We start from the raw sequence: 18,417 nt of genomic DNA, 5'->3' as shown, positions 1-18,417 counted from the left end.
TGATGGAACCTGTATGTAGTTCCGAAACGTTGGAAATGTCAAGTGCTAAACACGGTGTAATAACCAAAAGCCTCGTCCCGATCACATTCATTATGAAAACATAAAAACGCAAGTAATATTCATTTCGCCGGCATTATCATCTTGATCTTACTCAGAAGGTAGATAATCATAGTAGTTGATAAAGTCGTAAAATAACCAATTAAAAAAGAAGGATAGTGGTAACACGTGTATTAGACCTACTCTAACATTAACTGAGCTACATAACAAAAATGTGGAAGTTAATATTCACCAAAAACTCCCAGGCGATAATTCATAGCAACCATCACAACATCCTTGTCCATTAGGTATAGAGGGCCATAAGAGTAGGCCTTCCCACTGCCACTAGTAAAGCCTCCTCCATGGATGAAAACCATTACTGGAAGAAGTTGTCCAGATGAAGACGTCTGCCGAAAAATAAAAGAAATAAAAGATTATTAAAAATGAAAACTAAATTGTAGGTCAATAGAGATTTCATATTTCTTTACTTCTCTTATTAGCAGGGTTGGAATTTGTATACAATTAAATATTTTTTGTTAAAACTTTTTTCGCTAAATTTTCTTAATATCTGTACAAAATATGACGTTTGGAGTCGAAGGAAGTTACATTATTTTACAAACATAAGGAGATTTTGATGTATTAAGTTATTTCCTGGTGGTCTGCCTGTATTTTACAACTTTTATACGTCAGTAATTTACTTAAGTGGCCTATTTTAAATTATCGAAAAAAATCAGTTACTGAAATCCACTTGAATATAAACTTTTCCATAGAATTTTCTGCTCAGTCGATCTTTCTTCTTTCTCAAACTTTTGCTGCTAAGGCACCTACTTAAGGCCATAAGTGCCATAAGTTCTATCCTGCTTTGATGTCTTCTGAGATTCTGAAAAAAGTACACAAATGATGAGGATACAGTAGAAGGGAAATTTTTTGTTCGTCGGTCGCATTTGTATCTTAACTCCTAACTGTACCGAAAGGGGATCTGTCTAATAGTTGAACTAAAAAAAAATAAATACCTGAATGACTTACACCTGTGTCAGTTACTTTTTAGCTCCATATGACGAACGAAGGATGAAAAACAAGCAAACAAGGATTGGTCTTCAAATAAACATTGAAATCTGAATGGAAAGCGTTATTTCAATAGGAGGAAAATGATTCTTGATTGAAATGCTGTCGGAAATTCGTTTAAACTGACGGCTACATAAAGAAGTTATATTCAGTACAATTTTGGTTGTGCAATTAGCGTCGTGCAGTACAGGCGCTATGTTCGGTTCAAGTTTGTCCAGTATGGCGAAGTTCGTTATTCGCCGATGTTGACTCTGCAACAGGAGTCCTGTCGTTTTTGTTCCACCTTGTTATAAAAATATTCGCTATCTTCCACTCCCACCCCTTAATGTTTTAACCGCTTAAGGATTTTGGGTGTATGTAATATGCGCCACGGTTAACTCAGATTTTGTAGTTGAATGAAAATTAGGTATATAGAGTGCGGCACGAAGATTTGTAAACTACGTCACGTAGATTTGTAGATTGCTTAGTAATACGGTAAACAAATTCGAGGGCGTTCTATCGATATTGAATATATCTAAAGGTTGGTACGGTTTGCCAACGATTGGTAACAACTGTTCTATATCATAACAAAATAGATCACAACACACGGCCACTAACCAGTCATTCACTTGTGTTTAAACTCTCATAGTTGCCATCAAAAAGAAATGAAGTTCAGGAGAATGATCATTTTATAAGCGACAAAGTTACCAAGCCTAAAATTATTAACCATTTATCAATGACAAAGTTACTTAGCCTAACATTATTAACCATTTATAAATGACAAAGTTACTAAGCCTAACATTTTTAACCATTTTATAAGCGACAAAGTTACCAAGCCTAAAATTATTAACCATTTATCAATGACAAAGTTACTTAGCCTAACATTATTAACCATTTGTAAATGACAAAGTTACTAAGCCTAACATTTTTAACCATTTTATTAGTGACAAAGTTACTAAGCCTAACATTTTTAACCACACCTACGTAATTTCGTAGCCAGTCCTGCTGGGAAAGTGGAAATTAAAATATTAGCGTCGCACTTTACATAAGTCGGTGACGTTATTTACACCATCTATTTGCAGCACTTAACATATATCGGTGGCGCAATGTACATCATCTCGGTTGATAAAAAAAGGTGAAAATGGCGCTGATTACCACCTCCCAGGATTTTAGCACAGTTCTTGCGATTAGTTTTTCATATGAAATAAGAAGTTTGTAATGTCTTGGTTGCCTCTCTCAAGTTCGAACATTGCAGGATACTAGTGAAAATGTTAGATTTTGAAAGTTTGTCCCTCTCCTATCGAGGCAGTTTCTGCAAATGTTAAAGTCGAGCTGTCCAAAAAGGGACCAATATAGCCTTAACATGGGGCCCACGGACGTCTTGTTTGTAAATGAATAAAATTAAAAATTGGAAGAAACGAAAGGCAAATGTGGTTTCGAAAGAAAATTTTCAAATGCGAAGGACTCTTATAACTGAACTGTGTATTATGATCTGTTACATAAAAATTTAAGAGTTTTGCTCCGCTTAATATTTTATAATACGATTCTGGATTAAGCGTATTATTTCGCTTCTGCAATAATAAATTCTACATTCAGCGTTACTGCACTACAATACGCGCACTTATGCAATTGTTTGTTGTTTAATATAACTGTGTGAAAAAAATCTTACAAGAAAAATTTTAATTTTTCGAATAAAAGGGCGTAGGCCTACATTAAAATTAGTTTCTTTCTTTTTCTTTCATGGACTAAGATTCATTCTGCTCTCAAGAAGAGTTAAACTATTCTGTCCATTGTTTTCTTGGCCTACCTACGATTCTTTTATCTAATTCTAGAGGTTTGTATTAAGAGCGCTACTTGTTTTGAAATCTGATTGTTTTCCTTTCTATTAGAGTGATAAAGCCAATTTCCTCTGTATTCCTTTATTCTGTTCATTATATTAAATATACTTAGTTCTGTTGCAAATTTCTTCATTATCAAATAGTCTGTTGCCACTATATTTCTTAGGAATCTCATTTCAACTGAAAAGCTGTTAGGCTACTTTTGTTTTGGCTGTGAACAGTTTTACAATGTAGGCCTACTGTACATAGGCCGTCAGGACACGTTGTTTCAGTGCGATTTTTTTGCCTCGAATTGATGTTCGTTGTCGTTTAAAGTTGTAAGTTTTCCATAGTTGTCTTAATATAATAAATAATAATTTATTTAATTCTGATTATACAGACTATTACACTTTTACTACGTCATGCTACTTTTGACTAATAAAACGATACGAAAGGACGTGTTTCAAAAAATCTTGGCTGTTTATCGCTACAATTTTGTCACTTCCCTAACATTTATTTCATTTTTGCCTACATTTCAAAATGCAAATTCTTTACGATACTGTAAAACATGCTTTGCCATCGTCATTTGTTTACCGCATAGATAGCCAACTGAAAATGTGGGCTTCGTTTAAACGTTTTGGTGAAGCTAACATTAGTGAAATAAAATTGTAGTAATCAATTAATACTTCAGGGAAGTCGGGGTAATATGGGCACCTTAGTACTATTTCGGGTGCAATATCTCTCGGGTTTTTCTAATAAATAATTTTACAGCTGGGATATGTTTCTTAACTATTTAGCTATATTATATAAGAATCCTAACTGCTTACTCCTAATTGTATACAAGTAAAACTGGAAAATGCAAGTTAATGTGTTTTGCCCATATTCCCCCGAGTGTGGGGGTAAAATGGGCATTAATGATGTGAATCATATTCAACTGAAACAAGTGAAAAACACTTAAAATACTTGAAAATATAACTGTATTAACTATATTATATATTGTATATGCAGTTTGTGATGGTTATTGCGTAACGCCTTTGGCAGGTGATGTGACTCTTTGGCGATGAATGACGTTTGGAGATTCTAATACATTTGAATCCGTTGAAGGAATTGTATGAATTGTAGGTTTGTCACCTGATGCTGCAGTGCCAATGTAAAGCATAATCAGGAATGACACTCATGTGCAGTGAAAAAGGGCCTGAAGCTCGGAAGGCATTTACAGCAGACATACATTGACACATCTGTTCCATGCTTCTTTGACAATGGAAGCAAACTCGACCTTCGTAAAATGTCTCCTATGTTTCCTGAAGAAAGCTGCAACACTACTGTTGTAAGCTTTCTTCAGAGGACCAAACAGACCACTATCTGCTGATTGAAGCCAGGCTGTGGTGTGTGGAGGAAGACAAAACATGCATAATCCATTTTCTACTGCAAAGTTAAGAGTGTCAGGATTACAACTATGTGAATCAACGTGCATCTACTATCAGGATTGCAGGTGCATGCTTACTGATGTTGAAATAAGCAACGAAGTTCTTGATTATTGAGAAAAATATACGAGGTGTGATCATTAAATTCCGAGATTTTGTCTGCTGTGGGCGAAGGGATCACGTGATTGACACGCGTGCGCAGCAGTGACACTAGACGACCTTGAAAAGACGCGACACGAAGTTTCGAAGCGCTCTCTTCATTGAAACCTGTGTTACACAAGGTTTTGTTAGCACGTGCATCCGCGCACTTGCGAAATGCGATGGACTCGGAACTGAAGCAGAGAGCCAACGTCAAATTCTTTGGGAAATCGGCAACCGTAACCCATGGAATGTTGAAGCAAGCCTACGGGAATGAAGCAGTGATTCAGGCGAGATGTTTCGAGTGGCACTCGTGCTTCACAAATGGTAAAACATCGCTGAAGGACGACGAGATGCCAGGTCGACCACGCACGTGCAACACTGGCGAAAATGTTGAAAAAATTCGACAAATTGTGCATAATGATCCTCACTTCCATTTTGAATATGAATGACTACAGCTCTGGACAAAGAACAAATGGATGCTCCATGACGACACTGCTCCAGCTCACAGAGCTCTCGCAACACTCCAGTCTTGCACTCTTAATGAGATGGTCGTCGTTCCTCATCCCCGTATTCACCAGATTTGGCCACCTGCGGCTTTTTTGTTTGTTTGTTTCCGAAGATGAAATTCAAGCTAAAGGGTCACCGTTTTAGCACTGTGGAGGAGATCCAACGCGAATCGCAGAACGTGCTTGACAGGCTTCAAGAACGCGACTTCCAGGAGGCATTCCAAAAATGGCAGACACGCTGGGATCAGTATATAGCTGCCCTAGAGGACTACCTTGAAGGTGATGGCAGCTACATTTAAATGAGGTGGTTTTATTTCCACTTATGGAACAGGTCTCGGAATTTAATGATTATACCTCGTATCTCCGTTAATGTAGGCAGACTGCTTGTTGGAGTACAACTTACTGGCAGGAAGCAGCTCTTCTTTCAGTCATTATTGGTCTCACTCGATTTATAATGATACTTGGAGAAAAGTAGTTCCCTGCTGCATTGAAGCAGGCCACAAGGGTAATGGTTTTTCCCTTTTCTTTAGAGTAAATGCAATGCACCACTTTGTGTTCTTTGGGTGCAATGACGTCTTTCGCTCCTGTAATCATTTGTAGGCCATTTTCATCAATATTGAAGAGTCATTTTCATGAACTGTAATGCTTGCCCATATTCCCCCGAACATTAGCGCCCATATTACCCCGACATGTAGGGTTACTTTGAACAGTTGGCACTAACGTAAACTATTCACAAAACAACTTCTGACGCAATAAAACGGCAGTTAAAGATGTGTATATTGTATGTATACTATTAGATTTAAACTATTTTCTAAAGTTCATGTGTAATATACTGCATATAACATATCTAAAATAAGTATTGTGAAATTTTAGTAATACTTGGAAGTCAATACTCACGATTTAGATGGCTGTTTTAACAACAGTACGAGACAGTACTGCATAGCGCGCATCGTACAGCAACCATTACGATACTCTCACTTTATACTAACCGTTATTAGCGAAGAAACATAATTCTTTGCAAGAGTTTTGACATGAAAACTTAATATTGCCCATATTCCCCACGTGCCCATATTCCCCCGAATTCCCTTGTTGTATTAGAGTACTTTATTTCTTCTAATATTTATGCACTTTCTTCTAATCGTTTAATAGTCAATTAAATCCCACTCGAGTTTTGATTTTCTCTAGATAAATCAAAACCTCTAGTGAGATTACTGTTCATAATTATTACACCTGATAGAGCAAAAGATCATACTCGGGTGTAGTTTAGTTATCACACTTATTCAATAGATCTACCGATAAAATACCAAGACATATTACAGTGCATACTAAAAATATTTCGAAACAACATAAGTATAAGGCCAGTTGCACACAGAATCAGACGCGACGCTACGTTTTGCTTTACAATGCCTCACGACAGCTTAAAACTGTCTGCTCGCAGAACTGATTTGCTGGCTGTGTGGATTTGGAAAACTGGCCTAGGCTAGAAAATGGCGTCAATGAAAGAGGACTGTCTATATGAAAAGTTCTATTGTATCTGCTTATTATTTTCTAAGGACGCTTAATATGCCTAAAAATCTATACGATTGAAAGAGTCTTAAAATTAAATACTACTAATGTAGTGCACAAACGTCATTTTCTATGTTTATGACTACATCACGACTCACAATAAAGAAAAATAATATATATTTTTATTTTATTGGGTTATTTTACAACGCTTTATCAACATCTAGGCTATTTAGCGTCTGAATGAAATGAAGGTGATAATGCCGGAGAAATGAGTCCGAGGTCCAGCACCGAAAGTTACCCAGCATTTGCTCGTATTGGGTTGAAGGAAAACTCCGGAAAAAACCTCAACCAGATAACTTGCCCCGACCGGGAATCGAACCCGGGCCACCTGGTTTCGCGTCCAGACGTGCTAACCGTTACTCCACAGGTGTGGACACTAATATATTAAATCGATAGAAAAATAATATATTAAATCAAAGCAGAGAGGTAGGCCTACTACAAATTATTATTATTATCAATATTATTATTCACCTGGTGCTTTTATCTCATTTGCAATTTCTCACATAATTCTAGAAACTACATTATTGTCGTGATATTGTTTCAAAGACTTTACAGAACGTATCTTTCCTGTACTAAAACAATTAATTTGTCCACATCGAGCTCCATTATGAATAATGTGGGTTACACAACAATATAGTTTTTGTAGATAGTAAATATAAAAATCCGCGATCGTAGTTCACTTGGTAGCGCACCCGCCCCCGATCCGGAGCCGCGCCCTTGCGCGGGCCTGACTCCCGCCTGGACCGACCACCAGGGACCTATTGCATAAAATATACTAGTGACAAATGACAATTTACCAATATGTGGATGACAAACGACAAGTCTTAATAATTTCTGCCGCTTAACATAATTTTACTAATTTGTCATGACTAACATATTTTACAAGTGAAAGGCAGCCATATTGAGAAATTCTGTTTTAGAATATTGCGAAAAAAAAAGTAGTGTTATAACACTAAAATCAGATTTAAGTGTTATTTAATTAAGAAAGAAGAAAGATAATCGTATTCTGTGATGCACACAAAATTAAAAAATTTATGTGTTTCATAACATTTCGCGAAACTATCTTTGCGTCATGTTTCTCAATAAAGTAAGAGAAGAAAATGACATGTTACTATTTAGACAGTTTTCTTCCAATTTTTACAAAAGAAGTAAAATCAAAATAAATGGAAACAACTCCACACCTGTGCTCAATCAATTGGTTTGCTACTGTCGGTACCAACTGGAAATATAGGGCCTAAGCAAGACACAATTTCACCGAACTTTATTAAGAGACCTATGGTATGTATTTACATATCTTATCTTACTAATTTTTAAATATTATTTTCTTCACAGAGTTTGATTACTATTAAAATAGCCTTCTCTTGGTTAAGGGCTTTACGGTAGCAAGCAATATTTCAATTTAATTTTTGACATGCGAAACCTTTCTTTAAATTGGTACTTTTCATAATCAGTATTTATTCTTGGTCTATCTGTTTTCCTCTGCCTATACTATATGAATTATTCTTCACTCTCATAGTTTGAAGATGAAGTCATATTATATTAAAAATGTTATTTATACACTTTCAAGAACATTTATCAAGAACAAAGGATTGATAGAAAACGTGCTCGCGATTCTAATATTTTACAAATGACAAATTTGTATGCAACAATTCATTGGTGAAAGAAATGAAACTGTCAGTAGCTAATTACTAGTGCTTGTCACTTGTCTTGACAAATTTACCAATACAGATTTATGCACTGGAAATGACTTTTTTAACTTATTTATTAATTTGTAGCTAGTAAAATAGTAATTTTAACTTTATGCGATAGGCCTCTTGGCTCCTCCCCAACTGCAAAATGACTGTCGGGCAATCTACGGCGAATCCTCGGCCTCATCCCGCCAAACACTATCTCGCCATCACCAATTATGTCAATGTCAAATAACTCAGTAGTTGATACAGAATGGATCAGACAACACAAGAATAAGAATGAAGGGTCAATATAATATTCAGAATACTAAGATGTGGCGCACCCGTTCAGTGAAATACGCATTATCTCGCTAAATTCCCGCACTTTTATTCGACGGTCATTCAACACCATATCGTGGACTTTTTATACATTTATTTACTTGTTACTGGACATCCACTGTGAGGGTCGTCTGCCACACTCTTTCAACCATGTTTAAATAGTGCCGCTCATTTTTTCACAGTCGAAAACGCTGGTGTGGATTCCTCCAATGTATCATCCATGTCTGCTTTAATTTCTGTTAGACTCGTTCCTTTTTTCAAGAAATATTTAATGGCAGCACAAAGTTCAATATTTTCCATTTTTGCCAATCTGTTCGGCGCGCTCACTTCAAAATTAAACTACGCAAAATGTAGTCAACAGAAAATTACGATTTTTCGTGATTGAACTAATGTAAGATGGCCGCTAACAATGGCGGTATTATTCACACATTTTCATTGTCATGTATGTGTCATGCTACGAACTTTTCAAACGTACCTCGTATGCAGGCTTGCAAATTCACATGAAATAGCTATTCGTACGGGACAAGATATTAAGAAAGGAAAAAGAAGAAACAATAAATAAGTGAAAGAAATGAAAATTATACAAGTAATGTAAACACGAAGACAGTTGTTTTCATTTATAGACTGTTGTATATATGTTTAATTATGTAATTAATTATTATTGGCTAGTTTACATAAAATGGCTAAATGCATATTGTAATTATTTGTAAGATTATTTTTATATTTACAAAAATCATAATTTAAAATTGGCATGGATATTATAGCTGATAAGTAACAGACTAAATTCCGTAGAAAATGTACAGTGAGGAAAATATCACCTTCATGACACCATTTTTTAAATCTTCAGATCAAACTCTATACTGCAGTCTACACTGTATCAGAACTAAATAATAATTACAGTTTTAATAACAAGACTGGAAAACATCTCGTGAATATTGCGAGCAGCGTTTCTTACCTGTGGAGTGTGCACATTCAGATACAGACAATCCTCGCTGCCGTAATGAACTGTGAATTGGTATTGTAAACACGAATTTGAAGGTCTTGTAGCATTCAACTCTCCAGTCCACGCAGGTGCTGGTTCAGGGGGCTGAAATTTGCAATTAATAACTGAATTAAAAATAAGCCCAGTGTAAATGAACCACATGTGGACCATAAATTTATTCCAACTTAACAAGAAAATTACACAATAAATTAATTTATTATAATTTTAATTTAAATTTTATTTGAAATTTAACATTACTGTAGAAGAGTTTCCAGTAGAAACGTATTATATTTACTCTGAACCTAAGATCTTCAAGAGGTGGAACAGCATAGGGGATTCCGTTGTAAGAACAAAATTCTTTTCCATGATAAGAAGTCATGAGAGCTCCTCGGGCTGTGCCTTGTGCGATGTTTACTAGACAGTCTGCATGAGCCCTTGCAACCAGCAAGAGTATTAGGCTGGTAAAAATTGACACACCTAACATGCTGCCGTTAACTGCAAAAAAAGTATAGAACCATTATGCAGAGTTATTCAACTGTAAGTTATCAATTGCGTTTGATTATCCTAAATTTTGATGAAAGAAAGAGTGATGGAGCGGAGAAAAATTCTCTCCGGCGCCGGGATTTGAACCCGGGTTTTCAGCTCTACGTGCTGATGCTTTATCCACTAAGCCACGCCGGATACAATCCCGACGCCGTTTAGAATCGTCTCAGATTAAGCTCCATCTCTGGGGTTCCCTCTGGTGGCCGCCCTCTGCACTACGTCATAGATGTCTATGAACGCAGGACCGAAGTCCATACGTGTGTTGAGGTGCACTCAGATGAGTGACTGATTGGCCGGGATCCGACGGTATGGGCGCCGTCTTAAATCACAAAGTGATTTATTACGCATATCATATATATATATATTGATGTACCGAAGTACATATGATATTTCCATGCAGATATTCTGCATCATCACATATGCATGGAAATATCATATGTACTTCGGTACATCAATATATATATATATATATCCTAAATTTTGTTTAGAACACTGTTGAAAATAATAATATTACTGTTTATTATTATTCGAGATCAACACAATAAGAATATTATATATTTTATTTTATTGGGTTATTTTACGACGCTGTATCAACATCTAGGTTATTTAGCGTCTGAATGATATGAAGGTGATAATGCCGGTGAAATGAGTACGGGGTCCAGCACCGAAAGTTACCCAGCATTTGCTCGTATTGGGTTGAGGGAAAACCCCCGAAAAAACCTCAACCAGGTAACTTGCCCCGACCTGGATTCGAACCCGGGCCACCTGGTTTCGCAGCCAGACGCGCTGACCGTTAACTCCACAGGTGTGGACAATATTATATATATACATATATTGTTTGATTATGAAAATATGAAATAAGTAATTCAATGCCAAATTATATTTGTTCCGAAACCATTTTCAAGAAGTTTACATACTTACAGGTATTTACAAATCTTTGAAGATAAATAGTTTTGTCTATATTTAATATTACACGAAACAAAATGCGATAAATTTGCATAAATAAACAGTTCTTCAGCATCATAAAATCCTGATCTGAATGTAAGAACTCGGTAACTCAATTTTTTTTTTCACTGCATAGAACAAAAAATTCTTATATTGGCTGGAATCAACACAAGTAACTTTTTTATATTTTCTGGCAAAATATCACACCTTTTGTCAGGTACTATTATTTTTTACGATGAAAATTCCATGAAATTGCAAAAAGGAAAGTAATTGAATCGCTTGGTGCAGAAACCCCTCATGTCCACGTTTTGAATTTTTTGAGATTCGTTGTTCAAACGATACTATTTACATATATAGACGCATTGATTGGTATCAAAACCCCTCATGTCCGAGTTGAACTGTGGATACAACAACTGACTAAAATTTTCATTTGGTGCAGAAGACCCTTATGTCCTGTACATGGGGAATTTTTGTTCAAATTGTTACGTTGCCTACATTTCGGGCGCGTTTCTGCTGTTTTTTTTCTCTCTTCCCGCGTTGTTGTTAGACATTCACTGCAGGCTTCCTGTTTATGGTTGTTACAATTTAGAATAGTTAAAATGACATCAGTAAGTGGTGAGTAAAAGGAAAGTGTAAGAAGTGTTACTTATAAACGTGAGAGAATAAAAGAAAGTAACTGAAAAACCAAGCGTATATAGACAGCAGAATTGGTCGTTTAAATGCCTTTGAAACATTAATTTACTCAATCATAAGTAAATTAAATATGGAAACACTGAAAAATGAACGAAGGTGGAATAGGAACCGCTTATTTTGTTTTGGCTTCTCAAATTCATTGTCGTTATGAATTCAATGACTCTAAAGGAGAATTTTAATATTTCACTTGCTCTTGGGAATCCCGGAATGTTGGTGCTATGGGCGGCTTTGAGTTTTAAAGTGTCTCCTGCAAAATATCTTTATTGTCTTCTTACATCATCTGGAAAGCCCGGTTCAGTGATAGTTACATAATTAATATTGACGGAGGGGGGGAAATGGTTCAAAATGTAAAAAATGAGAACTTTCATGAAATATAAAAATTTTACCAAAGTATTATGAAATGTGAAATGTTTAGCAATAATTTTGATGCATTCTGTACATAGTGAATAGAATATTTTCTTTTTCCATTTTGAATCTTGCGTACACTACTTTTAAGGCTCTGAGGATGGTGTGATGAAGCACCGAAACAGCTGTATGCCGCACAGACTTACATAATTAACACTAGTAAGTCCGCTAGTTAATTAATTACTTATTTTCTTTTTGTTTATTTTTTTAAGGTACATTAATTCCTAATTTATTCTGAAAATCCTTGTTCCCATACTCCTAGCAGGAATAGTTGTTCATAATATGAAATTTCATTATTGCATTTCTCTTGTTATTAGTTAGCAGCGTACAGTAATTTATTTAATATTTAGAACAAGAACACACCACATATTAATAAAACGGCTATATGGACTTCCAATACTGAGAAATTAAATATACAAATGAGGGTATTATACCCTACTCAGAAATAATGTTTCCGCTCAATAAATGAATTCTCTAAACTACTGGAAGAATAGATTGTAGAGAAATCACAAAGCGGCGACCTGGCTCTCAGGAAATCTCTTAAGCCTTGGGTTTTCTGAACCGACGCATGCGACGTGCGAGGTGCGAGGCCCGCCTCGCACAAATCCGAACTACTCGAGAGATAGTGGGTGGTTTCTATAACTGCGAGATGCGAGGCCTGCGCACCTCGCAAGTATGGAAACGACTCACTATTCTCGTGTAGTCCGGATTTGTGCGACGCGGGCCTCGCACCTCGTACGCGTCGGCTCGGAAAAACCAAGGCTCAACTGTCTTCGAATATGCAGAGAGTATTCTATCGGTCATGTGCCTCACATTATTGGTAACTGAATACATCACAAGCTATTAATGTAAAATAAATACGAACTAAATATGAACAGTTGAGACATAATTTATTTACCGAAATTAAGAAAGGAGTTGCTGAAATTCTCTTCCTTATTAGGCTATTCTATAGGCTACATTTATCACATCTGTTTAAAGAGTGACGCATCGCTTGCTGCAATTCCTGTTATGAAGTGGAGGCGATGTTATTCTGGATTCTATTCTCTGTTTCTTTCTGCTATGTGTAGGCCAGACGTCTCCAAAAGCCTACTCGCGAGTAAGCCCCTGAACGGAACCGAAGCCAGTACGTAATGAGCGCGATCCGCCTCACCCATCCCCACCTGTACTGTACTCAATGTTTATGAGCAAACGAAGAGCAGTGGCGGACTGCCATTATCACTGTGTTGGTCAAAGTGTTCCACCGTTTCACAATGTCTTCTAATCATGGACGTAGTACAATCAAGGATAAATAGGAAGATACATTTTTTTGTGTTAGTGGGGAGAATATGAAATGCTTAATTTGTTCGAAAATTCTTAAGCGTGTGTTAAAATTCAACATGCGACGACAATAGTCGACTCTTCACAAAGAATATCATAAAATTACAGGCATGTTGGACATGTGGAGATAATTTATTTTGAGGCTATCTGTATAACTGTTGGTTATACATAATAATCAGTATATTACTCAGTTTCGCATGACAAACATATAGTTTTTTGTTTAATTTTAAGTGAAATGCGTAGGCCTAAAATATTTTGATAAATATAAAACAAGAAAATACAAACACAAATCACACAAGTGTCCTTAGTCTTAAACTAAAAAAGACTTCTTGCTAGCTGTGTTCTAGCTTGGAATATTGGAAAATCAATTAAGCCCTTTACACAAGCATCATTTGTAAAATTGTGCATACAGGACGTTACTAAAATACTGTGTCCAGAACAAAGTCAAAGTTTAACAAAATTAAATTGTTTCCAATTACAGTTCAGAGAAGGAATTTCAAGATTGCAAATGTAGTTGAATCTGAAGTCGAAACCACAACTAACCAGTTTGTAGCTTACTCGCATTGGACGAAAGCACAGATAGAAATGACGAAGCTCACCTAGCCATTTTCATCCTAGGAGTTAATGAACATTTTACTTTGTCTGAATGTCTTCTAGATGTAATTACAAAATACAACTGGAGAAGATCTTTTCCAGGCACTGAAAGGCACCATAGAACAGAAGAGGTTGAATTTGCAATGGCTTGTGTCAATAGCAACAGACGGGGCTCCAGCTTCATAGTATGTCAAAATAATATACAAACGTATGATATTTCTTATTCTTTTGATGATATTATTTGTAAACATAAGCAGACCGTTGCCGCTATCCCTCACTGATCGCTCCCATCTGTTGAGGTACGAGTCTCTTCCCCTTCTCTAGCCTTACATCACATTGTGTTCGGCGGGCAGTATCAAGAGCACGAATGACGATACGCTTTTTGGAGACCTCTGGTGTAGGCTATAATTTTTGTACATTTTATGTTTCAAAGTTCTCCAAAGATAAAAGTGACAATGAGTTTGGCCGGGTGCCACACATTTCTATTGATCATTGTAACCTCGAATACTGTATGATATTCATCCGTAAAATAGTCGGCTGTATGTTCTTTCTCAGAATTTTGTTGGAGATGGGCAAAAGCACTCTCCTTCTCCAACAGTTTCAACACCTCTTTTCTTAATTTGGGCCATTAAATGATGTTTTAACTGCTTATATTTGGTAATACTTTGTATTAATATTTTGTGGTTTGTCTAATTACCGATACAGTGGCGAACTTTTTGCACAGCCGGAATCTGTAAGCGGCTCGATCGAGATGCGCTTTCTCTACAATCAGTTCACACAATATAACTTAACAGTTAATAAATGTATTGATTAAGAACATAATTAATAAAGGAGTTCTGATGTATAAAATGATCTGGAAGATACAAGAAAACAAGTCACTTGTCAAAAGTGACGTCTAAATGCAAACGATTCCGAGACAAATTTTGTAGTTAGTGTGCCAAGAAAGTCAAGGAACCCAAAATTGTGAACGATATAGTTTTTTTTTTAATTTAAATGCCACTGTATGGATTGTGAGCTATACGACACTTATATTCATGAATGTCCCAAAGGAAAGTATAAAAATTAGTATCGTAATACAAATGATGTTTCCAGAGTGTATAGCAGGCTCCGCCAAGTCGAGTCAAGATCGCGAGAGGGCGTACAGGCCTGCTTACGGCTTCCACTGCGGGCAGTACACTTGTACACTGCAGTCTATCAGTGGTGGAACCTATCGAGGTCGCTTGGGGGCACCGGTGCACTGCATTTTGCACCAGGAATATTTATGTGCTAAAAACATGAACCTTAGCAATGTAATGGATGTTGTTATGCGAACAATTAATTTCATAAGGTCTAAAGGACTCAATCACAGGGACTTCAGGGCACTGCTTGATGGTATTAACAGTATGGGGATTTACTCTACCATACCGAGGTAAGGTGGTGAAGTCGAAAAATTCTGGAACGTTTTCTCGCACTTAGAAATGAAACTGCCTTATTTATGATGGGAAACCTGTTAGAAGCCTTGGACATGAAAGAATATATAAGAATAATGCAACAATTGTGCGAAGTTTCGAACGTAGATTTGAGGATATTAGAGATCTTGAACAACAATTTAAGATATTTGCAATATCTTTTTCAGTGAGTGTCCTGGATATTCCTGCTGAACTACAATTAGAAATACTTGATTTACAAAGCGATATTGAGCTAAAGGATAAGTATCAAAACAAAAAGTATTAACCATTTCTATACTTGTTTTCCACGAGAAAGGTTTCCTAAACAGTACAATCTTGCTGCAAGAACGTTGTAAATGTTCGGGACAACCTACGTATGCGAAACACTGTTTTGTTTAATGAAGTTTACAAAGTCACGTCACAGAAACAACTAAGTGATGAACAATTGAAAGCATGTTTGCGATTGGCTGGTACTAAAAAAATAGCTCCGATAATTAAATAGATGCTTACTAACAGAAAACTGCAAAAATCGCAGCGGATCTCTGATGTTTAAGAAAAAGTACTATTATTAGAGAATTGTATTTGAATGACAACGTTTGTACTGTTGTTTTATTTTTTTAATTGAATTGTATAGCAATGAGAAGAAGACAAACAGTATATTAATCTGTATAAAAGTGTATATTTTGTTTTGTTTCATTATTGTGCAAACATGCAAAAATTTGTTTCGTATATAGTTAACTGTACAAAATTGTATAGAGTACTGTTTTTCAGTATAGTGCAATTAAGAGTGAAAGCGTGCTTCAATTAAAAGCTGAAATTAATTTACATTCTTATCACAAATTTGGTTCACATACAAGTTCTTAGCTCCGCCACTGTGGAAGCAGCTACCCTTGCCCGCAGCCGTACGTCAGGGCTTGAGGGTTTGTACGTACGCACGTGAGTGTAGTCACTTGACGGTCCCTGGTGTATAGCATATTTCATGCTTATTTAATTATATGTGTATATGTAAACATGTTAAAACGTTTTGGCTTATTTAATTAAATAAATAGAACTCAGGAAGGTTCGATATTATTAATGAGTCTTAGTGAAAGGCACAATTTATATTTGCAGTAATAAATAGTGATCTTCTTTTGAAATATTTTTACTTAATTGATATGGAACAAGTTAATCATAAACTTAATAGTAACAGTGGCATGGTATTTATTTTTTAACGTTCTAAATATCTACCTTACATAAAAAGTCCTCAGTATTTCCGTATCCAATGCACCATAACCGTTGAGTGCTTTACAAGTGAAGATAGTTTAATTCGGCCTGTGTAAACTGTTATGAAGTGCGAAATCATGGTTTTAAACATAATTTAGCGTTAATCAGATTTCGTTGAAACACAACAAGATAAGTTATCATATAGGTGTGTGTTACGTATTTCAGTATTACCTAGTTATACTATAACCAAATGATAAGTTATCTCCTACGTGCTCCAATGCATTTGGAGTAGAATATCTATGACATTGACTTTATTTTTTAGTCTATTATGGTATTCCATTTTGCTTAGGACTATATCAGAGTGACTTAATTTTGGAGTCGGAGAGTGATTATGACCCAGAACTACGACCTAATAAGTAGATCTATTGCGCTTACTCGAAATAAAGGCACATGAATTATTTTATACAAATTTACCGCTTCCTATGAGAAATGTTTAATCAGTGTAGTGTGCAAGACTCCTAGAGTAGTATGTCAACGGAGTTTGAAACTGCATTATTGGATTTATCACATTATGACAATATGAACACGTTCTAATCTTGGAAGATTTCAATACCAACCTTCTAGCCACTGAGTCGCCCGCCACTCGAGAAATTCTGACACTGTTTGACCCATATAATACGACTATTTTACCTCTTTTGTCCACGCATTACACTGCAAAAACCGAGACGTTACTAGACCCGATCATTACTAATAACACAGACAGGGTACTATCATACGGATATGCACCAGGCATATCAGCTTATGACATAATTTCTCACATATTCACTACAGTGTCCTAAAGTGAAGCCTAATACAATAACATTCCGTGACTTTAACGCATTGATGAAACTAATTTATATGAGGATGATATACAGCAACCATGGCACACAGTCTAGACTGGACACTCAGTGGACGACAAAGTGGACATTCTTAATGGACTTATTATGCCACTGTACGACAAACACGCTTCACGGAAAACTAAACGTGTTAAAAGGAGCTAGCTGCGACTAAATAGAGGAACACGTTCCATTAAGTACGCATGTGTGGGAATGACGTGACAAGCAGACGATGCAACTTACCAGATAAAGAACTGCGGCTAAAGATAAGAAAACATTCCACTGTGGTCCGTTCCAGGAATATGTAGAGTAGAAAGACGAAGCAAGACCTCTGCGCAAGTGGTATGTGGGAGAGCTAGGATTAATGATCGCTCTGGGAGGTGTTGGTTGAACCAGGACGAATAGAAGAAATAGTGTACGCACTTCTATGCTTTCCCATTGTCGGTGGCGGACCTGACAACTACTGGCGCTTCGATCGTTAGGATCCATCTGTAGTCTGAAGTCAGAAAACTCGAGAATATATTTCTCGCGCGTTTAATGATGAAAGTTGCTAGGGGTTGTTAATATGCTTTGTTGTTGAGAGTTATGTAGATGTCTTCAATTTGTTGTGCTTTGAATTAACCAGTGACAAAAGAATATTGTGTGGTGGTTTACAAAATAATTACAAAATTTTCCGTACTGTTTTGTTCCGGGTTGTAGATCGGAATATAGTATAAATAGTATAACAAGACATTTCTTTTCATCTCCCAAAGAAAAAGATAAGTTTGGAAAATAGGCCAGAGCGATTCCGCGGAAAGATAGGCAGCTTTCGGTAAATAACCGATCAGACTGTTTTAATATAAAACGTCATAAGACAGCAATACCGCGAGAGCGTTGAAAATTACAATCAATAG

At 36.3% G+C, this 18,417-nt stretch overlaps 1 protein-coding gene across 4 annotated transcripts in view; it reads right to left on the bottom strand.

Annotated features, from left to right (window-relative positions):
- The window catches only part of LOC138705178 (juvenile hormone esterase-like), a 35,503-nt gene extending 17,538 nt beyond the window's left edge, over positions 1-17,965 (bottom strand). The window contains exons 1-4 of one of the 4 annotated variants that reach the window (XM_069833887.1): positions 17,768-17,965; positions 9,818-10,017; positions 9,496-9,627; positions 290-443 (exon numbers count right to left, since the gene is read on the bottom strand). In XM_069833887.1, coding sequence (XP_069689988.1) covers positions 290-443; positions 9,496-9,627; positions 9,818-10,006 — 475 coding nt within the window. In that variant the 5' untranslated portion in view covers positions 10,007-10,017; positions 17,768-17,965. Of the gene's footprint in view, positions 1-289; positions 444-9,495; positions 9,628-9,817; positions 10,018-16,673; positions 16,806-17,266; positions 17,604-17,767 lie in introns of those variants that run through there. The other 3 variants (XM_069833884.1, XM_069833885.1, XM_069833886.1) reach the window with 3 other exon arrangements.
- Positions 17,966-18,417: the final 452 nt, after the last annotated feature.

The sequence above is a fragment of the Periplaneta americana genome, chromosome 8 (genome assembly GCF_040183065.1).
Source record: "Periplaneta americana isolate PAMFEO1 chromosome 8, P.americana_PAMFEO1_priV1, whole genome shotgun sequence".
NCBI classification, from domain to species: Eukaryota; Metazoa; Arthropoda; class Insecta; order Blattodea; family Blattidae; genus Periplaneta; species Periplaneta americana.
The sequence above is the reverse complement of the archived record's forward strand: the minus strand, read 5'-3'. Positions and strand labels throughout refer to the sequence as shown.